Here is a 16,837-nt window from a genome sequence, read left to right on the forward strand (position 1 = left end):
CGCAGCACCACGCACCCACTGTAATATGACTTCTGGAATGGACTCAAAAGCCGGAGTTGTGGCCACTGTACAACAACAGTGGTCCACCTCCTCAGGTATGCTGATGGGAAAGTGCTGTTTCTCTGCTGTGTCCAAACTGGGTAAAGGTTATGAAGTACTGCTTTGGACAGCAGTATCTGAAAATTTTAATTTATATTGAGCTGGAAGCTTTTCCCTGTTGCTTTGACTCACCAACAGACATTTACCAAGGAACTACTAAGTGTCAGGCACCAGAGCCCTTCAAATCTTTGAAGATAGTTACCATAGCTTCCCCATGTGGGAAGCATTCCTTGGGAGTTAAACACTCCCCACCCCCTTCCAGTATTTAACCCTGCCAGAGGGGACACAGGTTCAAATTCCTTGACCATTCTGGCCCAAACTCTTCATAGTCCATAGAGGTTGATCTCTGTTCCTTTGCATAGAGTGGTGCCCACTACAGGAACTGTGAATCCCTGCCTAGATACTGTATTTCCAGTAATGTAGCTTAAGGTCATGTTAGTTTCTACAAATCGGTTATTTCATACTGATAACTTCCATTAAGCCAACCGTCACCCTAAGATCTAACATCTTTTTAACAATGCTAAATGGTTATGTCCAAACTCTTCCATTACATAGTCTATTTCTTCAATCCTAATCATACCCTTCACCCCTGTTAAATCTGGTCTATTACATCAATCCCACAAACTTTTCCAATTCCAAGACCAATATCCAACAAAGGAGGAGATCAGCTTCTACCTTAAGTGCCTTTTAGTTATTTGCTACTTGAATAGCAGGCCCAGCTCTGGCCCATGTCTTCACCTAACCTCCACTTGAAAGCCCTGTCCTGTTTTCTCCAAAATTCTCACTTTTTTTAAATGATGGAAAATAAAGAAAATATGCTGAATTTACTTTTTCTCTGAAGTACGGACAAACCTTACTTCAGTCCTCTGTACAACCAGAGACTTGGCACCAACACAGTCTTTTTTTTTATATAGGGTCTGTTGGGGAAAGAGAGGTGGATTCAGAGTTAAGGGGAGGCTGCCTGAGGCAGGCACCATCTTTGGGAAGGGGAATAGGACCCAGAAACATCAGCTGAGGGAAGAAAAATGGGATTTAGGCAGGCTCTTGCGAACAAAGATGAAGATGTGGCTGTAAAACAGGATAAAAAAGGTAGAAAAATCAGGGCCTCCTTCTACTTATGGTCTAACATACCTCAGGGATAATTTTTATTCCCCAGTTCTAACAATTAAATCCCTTATGAGACCCAAAACAGGCTCTCAGCTCACTTCAGGATTATTTTAATTTTTGAGTGGGAGGGTGGTGGCGATAGGGGGGTATGGAAACTGTGAAACTGTATTCCATTTTATGGTAGGTATGAGAAAAACCCTAAATGGAGGGAAACTTTGGTAGTAAGTAAAAAAAAAAGTTTAATTTGTAAGGCTTTGGCAGAGAAAAGAGGAATGTGATTCTGAGAAGAGACCTGGTACAAATAAAAAAAAGGAAGAAAACTCTAACGGATTTTCAGTTTTCCAATAGAAATACCACTTAACGTACAGAGCAGCTTATTTCGACAGCTCAACTGGTCCTTGGAGTCACAAGTATTAAGAACTGTGGCCAGGCCCAGGAACCCAACCACTGTGTTCCAGCAACCACAGAGTCTGGATTTCTTAGGAAAATGCCAATTTTCTCATCTGTTGTCCTCATAAATCATCAAAAAGTCCTATAAATATACTTATATGCCAAAATCCTTTCCTAGACAGTATACTGGTTTAGAAAATATGGACACTGTTCTACTATCAATAACACTATTTCTATGGTAAAGTATAATTTATATTTCAAACAAATAATTTATAGAGATACTTCCAAAATAATGCCTACCCCTGGGTTAGAAACTGGCTGGAAGTACAAGGGGAGAACACTGTTCTCTCTAACTAATTAAAATATTACAGCTAATAGTAGTTTCTCTCAGTTTATTTCATAAATCACTACAAAGTTCCAGACTATATTCTCTTTGAAATGCTTTTTGATTAGAAATATATGACAGTAATGTCTACTCATCTGAGAATTTTTTAGTTTTCCAGAACTAAGTTTCCTAAGAAACTAGTACCATCTTTATTAGTCTTCCACCACTGTGTGACATACTTTGGCCTGGTGGTCCAATAAAACGAAACAAAACAATTTAGAAATCAGTCATTAGAGAACCTCCCATCAAGCCTTGGCCTCTCCATGACCCTTTTCTTCCCCCATGTTATAATCACATCTGATTCCCTTCATCCAGGGTAGTGGTCCTCAACTTGGGACATATACTGTGGTCACCCTGCAGAGCTTCCCTACATCGATCTGCTAGGGCTGTGGCCTGGGACCATGAAGGTTTGAGAGGAGACTGGGCTTGCGTGTTTTGACAAGTCTATGCAAATGATTCTAGTGCATATGCTAGCAGACAACAACATATTTAAGTGGGTGAGGTTAGGAGTTACAACAGTGGTCTCAAGGAATTAAGTCTCCCATTCTTAAGGAGAACTGACTAAAAGTATGACCACTGATTACGCAAGACTGCGTGATCAAAATGAACAAAAGAGAAAGAACTGAATACACGCAGACCATTAGAGGTCGAGAAGGACCTCAGGGACATCTGCTTCTGTTTACAACACATCACAATTTTGTAAGAGTTAAAGTGCATTATCTTTTTTAAAAGCATATTCCAGGCTCTAGTTCAGAAGACAGCATGAGCATCCTAAATGTAACACTCATTTTCAGACTCAATGCCTATCATGGATCAAGGTGGTGAACAACCCTCTGCAAGGTGGTTAACAACCCATCTGTAAAGTAGGGACCAGTGTGTTGCTTTTGCTATTGTTCTAAGAAAAATTTTGAAAAGGTTCAGTTCAAAATCATCACCTCTTTACTTTCAAAACAAGGTATTATTACACTGTCTAATCTCTCTTCCCTCCCAAAAAATGTAAGGCCAACTAGAAACACTAAGTACTTTTAATTTGTCATTACTGCTCTTCAGTGACTGCAAACAGCCAAACTTAATTACTCTACACCCACTGTCACGAATCAAGTGGATTGGAGGCTGAGTCAGCAAAGTGTAAAATCTAAACACAAAAGAGCATAAATCTAAAAAGGAAAAAAAAAAAATCTTACCTTTGGTTTTTTGTTCCGTGACCTGCAAAATAAAGAGATGTGAGTAAATGAGACTTGCTTTCTAATTCTGTATTGTATTGTAAGACTACTTTAATTCTGATATTAGTAATTCAAGGTGTCAGATACATAGGCATACCTAAAGTTCAGAAAAAGTCAGTTCAGACATCCTTCTAAACACAACGGCCATATGTCCAGCTATAACTTACACGACCATCATTATGAAAGATTTTAAAACTTAAGACAAAAAAGCATTCCACTCTCGTTAAATGAGGTCCTTGCACTGGGAATGCTATTTCCCATTCAGGGACCGCAATGACTAGAGAAAAGCAAATGGATGAGGCCCAGAAACAAAATTAACTACAGAGACAAAAAGATTTACCTGTGAGTATGGACTCAAACACTTGACTTCAAATCTAGAAAGCAAAGTTTAAGGGGCCATACTCAGAGGCATCAGAGATCACGGTAGGAAAGCTGGATTCAAAACCAAGCTATGCCACTTCCTGGCTATGCGATCTCAGTTTTTAATTTACCTTCTGAATGAAGATAATAACAGTATCTCCTTTGCAGAAAAGGATGCTGTAAGGATTAAATCAGATATCCTACACCAATGCTTAATAACTGCTATTATCATCAAAGTTTATAGAAAATAATGTGAAACAGAAATATTCAATAAGGTTGAAATATATAAATTTTGAACAAATACAGATTGCTTTGTTGAAAGTATTTCTTTATATAGTAACTAATACATTTCTGGAAGTGACTAACTTAAAAGGTTGGATATGCTGAATATAATAATGGGTTTTTGGAGAGTTTGGAAATGATGACTAGGAGCCACACGGAAAACTGCTTCTGCTATTAAGAGGGGAAAATAAAGGAGAGCGTCTAATTATACACGCCCTATAATATTTAAGCAAAACCACAAAAGGTCATGAATAAGAAAAATATTCCAAAGGAAATGCACCAGAATTCCAATAGGGGTTAAATCACATTATTGAGATCATGGGTTATTTTGACCCCCTTTTCCCAACTGTTAATCTTCCAAAAAATATTTTTATATTAGTTTTCCGACTTCTGTAACAAAAATATTCCTATAGAAGAGGTTTAATTATTTGTGGCTGGCAATCATACTAAGTTACTGCTTTGGGTGTTCATGAAAACATGGTCATCTTTGGAAGGTCTGTCCTGTGGCTAACCAGCCCCTTCAAAACGGATTCCAGCACACCAGTGAGTTAAAACAATCCACTTGGATGACCTCCTGGAGTGTTTCTTACATTCTTGCATTAAAAGACAAGCTAATTCTGCTGTACTGATTCTGTGGTAGGCAGCCTCTTAAAATGAATGTGTTTCCCAGTACTAACTGTTACAGAGCTCAATTCTACCGTATAATTTTTCTATAAGCCCACATATCGAAGAATGAACTGATTTGTATCCACATACCAATTCCTTAAGGCAACTGAAGATTTATACCACTGTAAATACTTCTCACAATGCCATTTGGAAGAACAGTTATACAGGAAGTCAATGCCTTCCCTAGCTGTAAGCAACAAACCCAACTAATGTCAAATGTGTCTTATAATGTGGGTTCTGTTAAAAAGAGCTGCCCCCAGACGGTGAAAAGCTGGATGATCAAAACATATGTTCTGCCAATGCTAAACAATGATTCTTTAGCAGCAGGAGACTAACGAATGTGAGTGAAATCCTTCTCTGACACCTCTCTCATGAGTGAAATCTAACAGTTTACTCAGGGATGGTTCTAGAAAGAGCAAACCGCCATAACCACTGAGCATAAAGGAAAAGAAGCTCATGCTTAATTTCTACGTAGAAAAAACTTAATTTAGCTAAATAAAAGTCAGTTCTTCAGGAAAATTATGTTGCCAGCATCCATTCTTGACCGTTCACTTATTTTTTTAAATACATTTATGTATGTATGTATGTATATGTATGTATGTATTTATGGCCGTGTTGGGTCTTCGTTGCTGCGAGTGGGGGCTAGTCTTCGTTGCGGTGCACGGGCTTCTCACTGCAGTGGCTTCTCTTATTGTGGAGCATGGGCTCTAGGCACACAGGCTTTAGTAGTTGCAGCACACAGGCTCTAGAGTGCAGGCTCAATAGTTGTGGCGCACGGGCTTACTTGCTCCACAGCATGTCGGATCTTCCCAGACCAGGGATCGAACCCACGTCCCCTGCACTGGCAGGCGGATTCTTAACCACTGTGCCACCAGGGAAGTCCCGACCATTCACTTCTTTTTTTCTTTTTTTTTTAAACACCTTTATCAGAGTATAAATGCTTTACAGTGTTGTGCTAGTTTCTGCTGTATAAAAAAGTGAATCAGCTATATGCATACGTATATCCCCTCCCTCTTGCATCTCCCTCCCACCCTCCTTATCCCACCCCTCTAGGTGGTCGCAAAGCACGGAACTGATCTCCCTGTGCCATGCAGCTGCTTCTCACTAGCTATCTATTTTACATTTGGTACTGTATATATGTCAATGCTACTCTCTCACTTCATCCCAGTTTACCTATCCCCTCCCTGTGTCCTCAAGTCCATTCTCTACATCTGTGTCTTTATTCCTGTCCTGCCCCTAGGTTCATCAGAGCCTTTTTTTTTTTTTAAGATTCCATATATATGTGTTAGCATATGGTATTTGTTTTTCTCCTTCTGACTTACTTCACTCTGTATGACAGACTTTAGGTCCAGCCACCTCACTACAAATAACTCAATTTCGTTTCTTTTTATAGCTGAGTAATATTCCATTGTATATATGTGCCACATCTTCTTTATCCATTCATCTGTCGATGGACACTTAGGTTGCTTCCATGTCCTGGTTACTGTAAACAGTGCTGCAATGAACATTATGGTACATGATTCTTTTTGAATTATGGTTTTCTCAGGGTATATGCCCAATAGTGGGATTGCTTGGTCATATGGTAGTTCTATTTTTATTTTTTAAGGAACCTCCATACTGTTCTCCATAGTGGCTGTACCAACTTACATTCCCACCAACAGTGCAAGAGGGTTCCTTTTTCTTCACAACCTCTCCAGCATTTATTCTTTGTAGATTTTTAGATGATAGCCATTCTGACCGGTGTGAGGTAATAGCTCATTGCAGTTTTTTTTTTTTTTTTTTTGCTGTACGCGGGCCTCTCACTGTTGTGGCCTCTCCCATTGCGGAGCACAGGCTCCAGACGCGCAGGCCCAGCTGCCATGCCTCACAGGCCCAGCCGTTCCGTGGCATGTGGGATCTTCCCGGACCGGGGCACGAACCCGCGTCCCCTGCATCGGCAGGCAGACTCTCAACCACTGCGCCACCAGGGAAGCTCCCTCATTGCAGCTTTGATTTGCGTTTCTCTAATGATTAGTGATGTTGAGCATCTTTTCATGTGTTTATTGGCAATCTATATATCTTCTTTGGAGAAATGTGTATTTAGGTCTTCTGCCCATTTTTGCTTTGTGTTGTTTGTTTTTTTAATATTGAGCTGCATGAGCTACTTGTATATTTTGGAAATTAATCCGTTGTTGGTTGCTTCATTTGCAAATATTTTCTCCCATTCTGAGGGTTGTCTTTTCGTCTTGCTTATGGTTTCCTTTGCTGGGCAAAAGCTTTTAAGTTTCATTAGGTCCCATTTGTTTATTTTTGTTTTTATTTCCATTTCTCTAGGATTTGGGCCAAAAAGGATCTTGCTGTGATATATGTCACAGAGTGTTCTGCCTATGTTTTCCTCTAAGAGTTTTATACTGTTTGGCCTTATATTTAGGTCTTTAATCGATTTTGAGTTTATTTTTGTGTATGGTGTTAGGGAGTGTTCTAATTTCATTCTTTTACATGTAGCTGTCCAGTTTTCCCAACACCACTTATTGAAGAGGCTGTCTTTTCTACATTGTATATTCTTGCCTCCTTTATCAAAGATAAGGTGACCATATGTGTGTGGGTTTACCTCTGGGCTTTCTGTCCTGTTCCATTGATCTACATTTCTGTTTCTGTGCCAGTACCATACTGTCTTGATTACTGTAGCTGTGCAGTATAGTCTGAAGTCAGGGAGCCTGATTCCTCCAGCTCCATTTTTCTTTCTCAAGATTGCTTTGGCTATTCGCGGTCTTTTGTGTTTCCATACAAATTGTGCAATTTTTTGTTCTAGCTCTGTGAAAAAGCTCTTGGTAGTTTGATAGGGATTGCATTGAATCTGCAGATTGCTTTGGGTAGTATAGTCATTTTCACAATGTTGATTCTTCCAATCCAAGAACATAGTATATCTCTCCATCTGTCTGTATCATCTTTAATTTCTTTCATCAGTGTCTTATAGTTTTCTGCATACAATCTTTTGTCTCCTTAGATAGGTTTATTCCTAGGTATTTTATTCTTTTTGTTGCAATGGTAAATGGGAGTGTTTCCTTAATTTCTCTTTCAGATTTTTCATCATTAGTATATAGGAATGCAAGAGATTTCTGTGCATTAATTTTGTATCCTGTTACTCTACCAAATTCATTGATTAGCTCTAGTAGGTTTCTGGTAGCATGTTTAGGATTCTCTATGTATAGTATCATGTCATCTGCAAACAGTGACAGCTTTACTTCTTCTTTTCTGATTTGGATTCCTTTTATTTCTTTTTCTTCTCTGACTGCTGTGGCTAAAACTTCCAAAACTATGTTGAATAACAGTGGTGAAAGTGGGCCACCTTGTCCTGTTCCTGATCTTAGAGGAAATGGTTTCAGTTTTTCACCACTGAGAATGATGTTGCCTGTGGCTTTGTCATATGTGGCCTTTATTCTGTTGACGTAGGTTCCCTCTATGCCTACTTTCTGGAGAGTTTTTTTTTATCATAAATGGATGTTGAATTTTGTCAAAAGCTTTTTCTGCATCTATTGAGATGATCATATGGTTTTTCTCCTTCAATTTGTTAATATGGTGTATCACATTGACTGATTTGCGTATATTGAAGAATCCTTGCATCCCTGGGATAAATCCCACTTGATCATGGTGTATGATCCTTTTAATGCGTTGTTGGATTCTGTCTGCTAGTATTTTGTTGAGGATTTTTGCACCTATGTTCATCAGATATATTGGTCTGTAGTTCTCTTTTTTTGTGACATCTTTGTCTGGTTTTGGTACCAGGGTGATGGTGGTCTTGTAGAATAAGTTTGGGAGTGTTCCTCCCTCTGCTATATTTTGGAAGAGTTTGAGAAGGATAGGTGTTAGCTTTTCTCTAAATGTTTGACAGAACTTGCCTGTGAAGTTATCTGGTCCTGGGCTTTTGTTTGTTGGAAGATTTTTAATCACAGTTTCAATTTCAGTGCTTGTGAATGGTCTGTTTATATTTTCTGTTTCTTCCTGGTTCAGTCTCAGAAGGTCGTGCTTTTCTAAGATTTATCCATTTCTTCCAGGTTGTCCATTTTATTGGCATATAGTTGCTTGTAGTAATCTCTCATTACCCTTTGCATTTCTGCAGTGTCAGCTGTTACTCTTCCGTTTTCATTTCTAATTCTGTTGATTTGAGTCTTTGCCCTTTTTGTCTTGATGAGTCTGGCTAAGGGTTTATCAATTTTGTTTATCTTCTCAAAGAACCAGCTTTTAGTTTTATTGATCTTTGCTACTGTTGCCTTCATTTCTTTTCCACTTATTTCTAGTCTGATCTTTATGATTTCTTTCCTTCTGCTAACTTTGGAGTTTTTTTGTTCTTCTTTCTCTAGTTGCTTTAGGTGTAAGGTTAGGTTGTTTATTTGAAATGTTTGTTTCTTGAGGTAGGATTGTATTACTATAAACTTCCCTTTTAGAATTGCTTTTGCTGCATCCCATAGGTTTTGGTTGTCGTGTTTTCACTGTCATGTGTTTCTAGGTATTTTTTGATTTCCTCTTTGCTTTCTTCAGTGATCTCTTGGTTATTTAGCAGAGTACTGTTTAGCCTTTACGTGTTTGTATTTTTTTACAGATTTTTTTCCTGTAATTGATATGTAGTCTCATAGCGCTGTGGTCAGAAAAGATACTTGATACGATTTCAATTTTCTTAAATTTACCAAGGCTTGATTTGTGACCCAAGATATGATCTATCCATGAACATTCTCATGGAGAATGTTCCATGAGCACTTGAGAAAAAGTGTATTCTGTTGTTTTTGGATGCAATGTCCTATAAATACCAATTAAGTCCATCTTTTTTAATGTATCATTTAAAGCTTGTGTTTCCTTATTTGTTTTCATTTTGGATGAGCTGTCCACTGGTGAAAGTGGGGTGTTAGAAGTCCCCTAATATGATTGTGTTACTGTCAGCTTCCCCTTTTATGGCTGTTAGCATTTGCCTTATGTATTGAGGTGCTCCTATGTTGGGAACATAAATATTTACAATTGTTATATTTTCTTCTTGGATTGATCCCTTGATCATTACGTAGTGTCCTTCTTTGTCTCTTGTAATAGTCTTTATTTTAAAGTCTATTTTGTCTGATATGAGAATTGCTACTCCAGCTTTCTTTTGATTTCCATTTGCATGGAATATCTTTTTCCATCCCCTCACTTTCAGTCTGTATGTGTCCCTAGGTCTGAAGTGGGTCTCCTGTAGATAGCAATATATACGGGTCTTGTTTCTGTATCCATTTAGCCAGTCTATGTCTTTTGGCTGGAGCATCTAATCCATTTACATTTAAGGTAATTATCGATATGTATGTTCCTATTACCATTTTCTTAATTGTTTTGGGTTTGTTATTGTAGGTCTTTTCCTTCTCCTGTGTTTCCTGCCTAGAGAAGTTCCTTTAGCATTTGTTGTAAAGCTGGTTTGGTGGTGCTGAATTCTCTTAACTTTTGCTTATCTGTAAAGGTTTTAATTTCTCCATCGAATCTGAGTGAGATCCTTGCTGGGTAGAGTAATCTTGGTTGTAGGTTCTTCCCTTCCCTCACTTTAAATATGTCCTGCCACTCCCTCTGGCTTGCAGGGTTTCTGCTGAAAAATCAGCTGTTAACCTTATGAGGATTCCCTTATATGTTATTTGTTGCTTTTTCTTTGCTGCTTTTAATATTTTTTCTTTTATTTAGTTTGATTAATATGTGTTTCGGCGTGTTTCTCTTTGGGTTTACCCTGTATGGTACTCTCTGTGCTTCCTGGACTTGATTGACTATTACCTTTCCCATGTTAGGGAAGTTTTTGACTATAATCTCTTCAGATATTTTCTCAGTACCTTTCTTTTTCTCTTCTTCTTCTGGGACCCCTGTAATTCCAATGCTGGTGTGTTTAGTGTTGTCCCAGAGGTCTCTGAGATTGTCCTCAGTTCTTTTCATTCTTTTTTCTTTAACCTGCTCCCTGGCAGTTATTTCCACTATTTTATCTTCCAGGTCACTTATCCGTTCTTCTGCCTCAGTTATCCTGTTATTGATTCCTTCTAGAGTATTTTTAATTTCAGTAATTGTGTTGTTCATCACTGTTTGTTTGCTCTTTAGTTCTCCTTGATCCTTGTTAAATGTTCCTTGTATTTTCTCCATTCTGTTTCTGAGATTTTGGATCATCTTTACTATCATTACTCTGAATTCTTTTTCAGGCAGGTTGCCTATTTCGTCTACATTTGGTCTTGTAGGTTTTTACCTTTCTCCTTCGTCTATAACATTTTTTTGTCATTTCATTTTTTTTGTTTTTTTTGATGGGTGGTGCTGTATTCCTGTCTTACTGGTTGTTTGGCCTGAGAGGTCCAGCACTGGAGTTTGCAGGCAGTGGGATAGTGCTGCGTCTTGGTGCTGAGATGAGGACCTCTGGGAGGCCTCCCTCCGACTGATATTCCTTGGGGTCTGAGGTTCTCTGTTAGTCCAATGGTTTGGACTCGGAGCTCCCACCACAGGAGCTCGGGCCCGACCTCCGGCCTGGGAACCAAGATCCCGCAAGCCCGTTGCTGGGGGTTCCTCCCGTCCCCTTAGGTGTCCGTGGTCCCCCACTGGTGCCTGGTAGGTGCCCTAGTTGTGAGGAGATGTGAATTCCACGTCCTCCTAGTATGCCATCTTGACTCCGCCATCCCCATTCACTTATTAAACATTTTTTTTTTTGCGGTACATGGGCCTCTCACTGTTGTGGCCTCTCCCGTTGTGGAGCACAGGCTCCGGACGCGCAGGCTCAGCAGGCATGGCTCACGGGCCCAGCCGCTCCGCGGCACGTGGGATCTTCCCGGACCAGGGCACGAACCCGTGTCCCCTGCATCGGCAGGCGGACTCTCAACCAGTGCGCCACGAGGGAAGCCCAAACAAACATTTTTTGACACTTTTGCACTGGGCACTGTCCTAGTTACTGGAAATACAAATATGAATAAAGTCTTGAGAAATTTAAGAGCCAGTCTAATGGGGTAGACAGAAAGAGATGATTGTAAAGCAATGGGGTAGGCTGAGAGAAAGATGTGGAAGCACTAGGAAGAGGCACCACAAATGTTTGCTGACTGACTGAATGAATGACCCCATTATAGAACCTCTGGCACATTCTCTACCATTCTTTGCATTATAGCACATTTTATGCCTCCTAGTTGAGGTGTTGTCTCTACAGTGAGGTCAGAGACCACTAAGACAGTCACATGGTGAGCTTTGTGCTCGCTCCTTAAAAGTGCTAAATCAGAATCTAATTCTGAAATTACACAATGGTTCAGTATGATAAAACAATATCAAAGGCCATGTGTTAAGCCTAGATCCTGTGTCAGCCAATCTAGAACATTTCTGAACAAAAATGAGTGAACTTTTATTGTTCATAATTAACCATTTGAAATTTCATTTATGGTGATTTTCCTCTTTGCTGTAACTTTTAAACCAGTTCTTAATGCAGATGCAAATACACGGGGGAGACTGTCCTGCTGTATATATGAAATTCTCTGCATAAATAATCCCAATTCACTCTCAAATAAATCCACACCATCTTTTATTTTAAATCATTTTTCTTGGTAGGATCCACAACGAAGGTTTACAGATGCACATTTTATTAATCACTTCTAGTATTGACGTTTCAGGTTAAAAAACATTGTTATCTATGTGAAGAATGAGGATGAACTGTACAATTGCCTAAAACAATCACTCTATTAGGCATCTTCTTGTAACCAGCCTTTGTTCAAGTTCCCCAGTGGCCAGCTTATAACCACGTATTCCCACAGACTGCAAAATCCAATTTTTGTAACAATTTATTAGATGAAATGTGAATGCCCTAAAGGAAAAAAGCCTTGGGGCTTCCCTGGTGGCGCAGTGGTTGAGAGTCCGCCTGCCGATGCAGGGGACACGGGTTCGTGCCCCAGTCCGGGAAGATCCCACATGCCGTGGAGCGGCTGGGCCCGTGAGCCATGGCCGCTGAGCCTGTGCGTCTGGAGCCTGTGCTCCGCAACGGGAGAGGCCACAACAGTGAGAGGCCCATGTACCGCAAAAAAAAAAAAAAAAAAAAAAAAGCCTCTGGGTCGTCATCTGACATTTTTATTCAGGCTCTTTACTGTCATTTTAGGCAGTTCTAACAAGCTCAGATTAGAAGCAGGTACCCTGACAGCATGAAGATGTGATGGTGAGCACACCACTATTAATAGAACCAGAAACACAATTAAAAGCAGACAAAACCTTAAAGAGCACAGTAGTCTATTACAGCACCAAACAATAATAAATATTCCTTTTAATTAAGTCTTGAAAAAAAGATAAATTACATTTCACATGTTTAATGTGGGAGCGTCATAAGCAATCCAATTCAGAAAATATTTCCACTGTTTCTTTTCTGTGCCCGCACTCCCAAATGATTTCAATAATTCAGAGAACAGAATAATGGGAAACACTCTATCCAACAGTGCTGGGGTAACTTGTAGTGTCCCTTGAGTTCGAATTTCTAGAGTCTGTTTCTAAATCTAGAGTTCCCTCTGAAGCTGGTAACTGTTTCCCCTCCATGAACTTAGCTTCAGTAACCTGGCTCCACAGCAGGGACCCTCAAACCTGCCTCACACTGAGGCCCTGCTTCCCAAGTGCTTCAGGTGGTGGTAACAAGAACTAGCGGCAAAGTGATTCTGCCGGGCACTTTGCAAAGGCAGAAATGCAACCGTGCCGAGCCAGAGTCTGCAGTGAAGTGGGGGAAGTTAGCTCAGACAGTGGCCAGGGCAGAGGGGCACGCTCTTCAGCAGAGGGGGCAGGGCGGGGAGGTCTACCCACTCTGTGTTCCCCACAAAACTGTCAGGCAAACACTTCAACTAAGACTTGACAGTTGACAGCTGTCAGTCCTATGTCTTTTTCCCTTTTTTATAAATTTACTTATTTATTTATTTTTGGCTGTGTTGGTTCTTTGTTGCTGTGCGCGGGCTTTCTCTAGTTGCAGAGGGCGGGGGCTACTCTTCATTGTGGTGAGCGGGCTTCTCATTGCGGTGGCTTCTCTTGTTGCGGAGCACGGGTTCTAGGCACGCGGGCTCAGTAGTTGTGCCTTGCAGGCTCTAGAGCGCAAGGCTCAGTAGTTGTGGTGCACGGGCTTAGTCACTCTGTGGCATGTGGGATCTTCCTGGACCAGGGCTTGAACCCGTGTCCCCTACATTGGCAGGCTGATTCTCAACCACGGCACCACCAGGGAAGCTCTGTCTTTTTTTCTTTTAGCATCTCTTTTCCCCAAGCAAATGCCTCAAAGCTGTGCAATACTATCTCCCCCAGAGCATGAAGCAAGCCCACCAGATCCTCTCTGAGGGAGATTTCTTTACAGAATTATCAAAAGGTAGACTCATATAAATGACAATGTTGTAGGTGGACCGGAAGGACAAGATCAGGGCAAATGGCAAGCTTTGAAAAGTTATTCTACAAGCTTAAGAAAATGGAGATTAATCATGACACAAATAAGGAAACAGTACAAGCATTTAAGTGTCGGTAACTCTCTTGCTTTTCTCAGTATTGTTTACTGTTGTTTTCAATAAAATCAGCTATAGCATTAATTTAACATCTACTTTATGGTAACAAATGCAGGTCTTTAACTTTCTCCCACTTTCAAATCTTAGAACTCTTAAGTAAATTAATGCCTCAAGTAGCATTATTAAGATTGTCAGGTATCCAAACCAAGGCAGTTACTTATTCTAGATGCTTGGCTACGTAAAGACAGACTTTAATTGGTAAAACCCACCTTCTGAGTGGCTTCTTTTTTCTTTTTATCCTCTTTCTTCCTTTTCTTGTCTTCCATTAACTGTTCTTCCCTTTCTTGCTCCTTCTCTCTGTTAAAGTAATGTCACACAAGGTTAAACATCTCTATCCACAGTCTATTTGTGTAGCAAATTAAATGCTTATAGATGGTAGGCAAGGCAACAAACATTTCATCTCTGACTGAGCAGAGCACAGTATTCTACTTAAGCTAGGAGGACACATAAAACTCACCACATTTAGTTATCCCCTTTATTTTGGCTTGTAACCCCTTTTGCAAAACATGACATTAAGTTTGGTTTTAAAGAAACCCATTAAAGAGAGGCTTTATAATATCTTCCTAAACACACACACACACACACACACACACACACATACACACGAGATTAATGTATTTCCACTCAGCAAAGAACCTGATTTGAATATATGACAACATCCAGTTGGCTTCTGACAATATTCCTCACAAATAATGCAGAACATGACTTCAGTTTTGGTACACAGGTATTTATCATAACTTAGGTGTTTTCCCATGACATCTTCAGAGCGGTGAACATAAAACCCTATGTTCTAAATTCCATATTTTTCTTCTGCATTATTAACACTGTATGTTTTACATGTCTTCTACTTGTGTTTTTAAGGCAGTATTGAAGGTCCTACCAACCCATGTATTCCCTATTGGGTGATTTGACAATTAAGATCATCAGGTTTTGCTCTCCTCAATTAAAATAAAACATAAAAAAAAAATCTAGTTGAAGAAACATGCTGAATCCTAAGAAACTAAGATAATGTAACTTATACCTCACATTTGAAAAATAACTGTAAAATGTAATGTTTTTTCTATTATATATTCTATTCTTACATATAGTCTAATATTCTAATATATACAGAAAGCTGTCAACTTCTATGTATTGACTGGGAAAAATGCATAAACAACCACTGGTGTAACCTTGTGGTGTAGCCACAAGGCAGGAAACTCCAGACGCCATGCTTATTGAATTTCAGAGCTGGAAGGAGAGTTAGGGATCCAGCTCCCAGTTCCAACCTCTGAGCAGACACTGCCTGCAGTACTTATGATTTTAGGTGATCCGACACACCGAGTCCACGGTTGCACAGATATCACCTAGATAAAGGCTAAATTAAATGTCAGAGAAATTAAAGAAAAATGTTGAATGTTTGCAGACGTGACAAAGATCACAAAGATGGTCCTTGAAAGACTCAAGTTTGGGGAGTGAAACTCACTCAACCTACCTAAAAGGAACTGAGGACCCACACTGAGGCACACTCTCATGAATAGGTAAATAATGCTTTATTTATAGAAAACAAGAACTAATAAACAAACAAAAGATAAGTGCTTTACCTATGTATCAAGTTTTCAGTGGCTCTTTCTACATTCACAAATACTGCCCTTTCTCCTTCTGTATCTCTGGGCGTTAATATACAAAAGCCTAAAGTCCACGATTCATACTCCAAGGCAACTTCCATGAACACTTCAAAAATAAAATCAAGGAAGAGATTTTATTGTAATTTCCTTAGGTTTAAGGCTGGATTTCTTTGGAGTCAGATTGTGTGCCATCAGCCTAAGTGTGAAGTTCTTGGTGAAAATCCACTTGCAGCCGTGGACTGCTTTAAGAAAATGGACTTACGAAAATTGGCAAGATAGATGTTGACCATCTAAGGTAGGCTGGCCACAGATCCTGTTATATTTGGCTCCTACGGCCTCTCGCTTCCTCTGGCTGCAAATGGAAGAAGATGGGGTTCCTCATGACCCAGTTACTGTAACTTGATTTCCATATTTTAAACTAAAACTGACTACAGAAAAAGAGCAACCACAGCCTGAATATCTCCTGTTTAAATATTCAATGCTCTAAAAAGCATTAAGTTGCAAAACTAAAAGTTTATTTTTTAAATGCAATGTAGAAAAATAAAAAGCAGTCTTTTTTTTTTTTTAGAATTGTGTGATCCCTTTTATACATTACTATTTCAAAATGTTAAGTGATAAACATTGGAAACAGAAGATAAAGCAGTAAGTCTTTAATGAGACACCTTTTTAAAAAACAACTAAGCTTTTCAAATATTTTTTCCTATAAACAGGTAATTCAGGGAAAGGGACTGAAATTTATGTTCACTACAAGCAGATTTATTTCCAAAACAAATATTTTTCAAAGCTTTCCAGGAGACAGGCTGTGCTTTCACCCTGATCTTTTACTCCGTGTGTTGGTAGAATTGAGTCTTCTCTTTAAATTTCACTTCCTTAGGAAGAATTTATTTTCCCAAATCAAGCCTGACTTAAAAACCTACCATTTGCTTAATAATGAATCAGAAGGCGTGGGGTTCACTTTTCTTCTAATTCGGTTGTGCTCTATCTTGGCTGCACGTTAGTACCATTTGGGGAGCTTTAAAACATCTCTATGCTGCATCAGAGCCTAACAGGGGTGAAGAGGGCATCCATGCAGGGAAGGCATCTATGGTGGTGGTGATGGGAGATCCATTACATATGGGGGATTGACCAATAAGTAAATATATTAACGATGATGACAATCAGGTTTCTCACTACTGAAAAAAGGAGTTACCAAATGGAAAAGGAGAAATCTCA

General features: G+C 39.5%; 1 protein-coding gene across 4 annotated transcripts in view; it reads right to left on the reverse strand.

The window, feature by feature from the left end:
• Positions 1-16,837, reverse strand: part of TNRC6B (trinucleotide repeat containing adaptor 6B) — a 240,809-nt gene that overhangs the window by 58,254 nt on the left and 165,718 nt on the right. For all 4 annotated transcript variants that reach the window (XM_060166367.1, XM_060166368.1, XM_060166365.1 and 1 more), the window contains 2 exons: positions 14,231-14,318; positions 3,166-3,187 (listed from right to left, as the gene is read on the reverse strand). In XM_060166367.1, the coding sequence (XP_060022350.1) occupies positions 3,166-3,187; positions 14,231-14,318 (110 nt within the window). The remainder of the gene's footprint in view (positions 1-3,165; positions 3,188-14,230; positions 14,319-16,837) is intronic.

Source organism: Lagenorhynchus albirostris, chromosome 11 (genome assembly GCF_949774975.1).
Source record: "Lagenorhynchus albirostris chromosome 11, mLagAlb1.1, whole genome shotgun sequence".
Lineage (NCBI taxonomy): Eukaryota > Metazoa > Chordata > Mammalia > Artiodactyla > Delphinidae > Lagenorhynchus > Lagenorhynchus albirostris.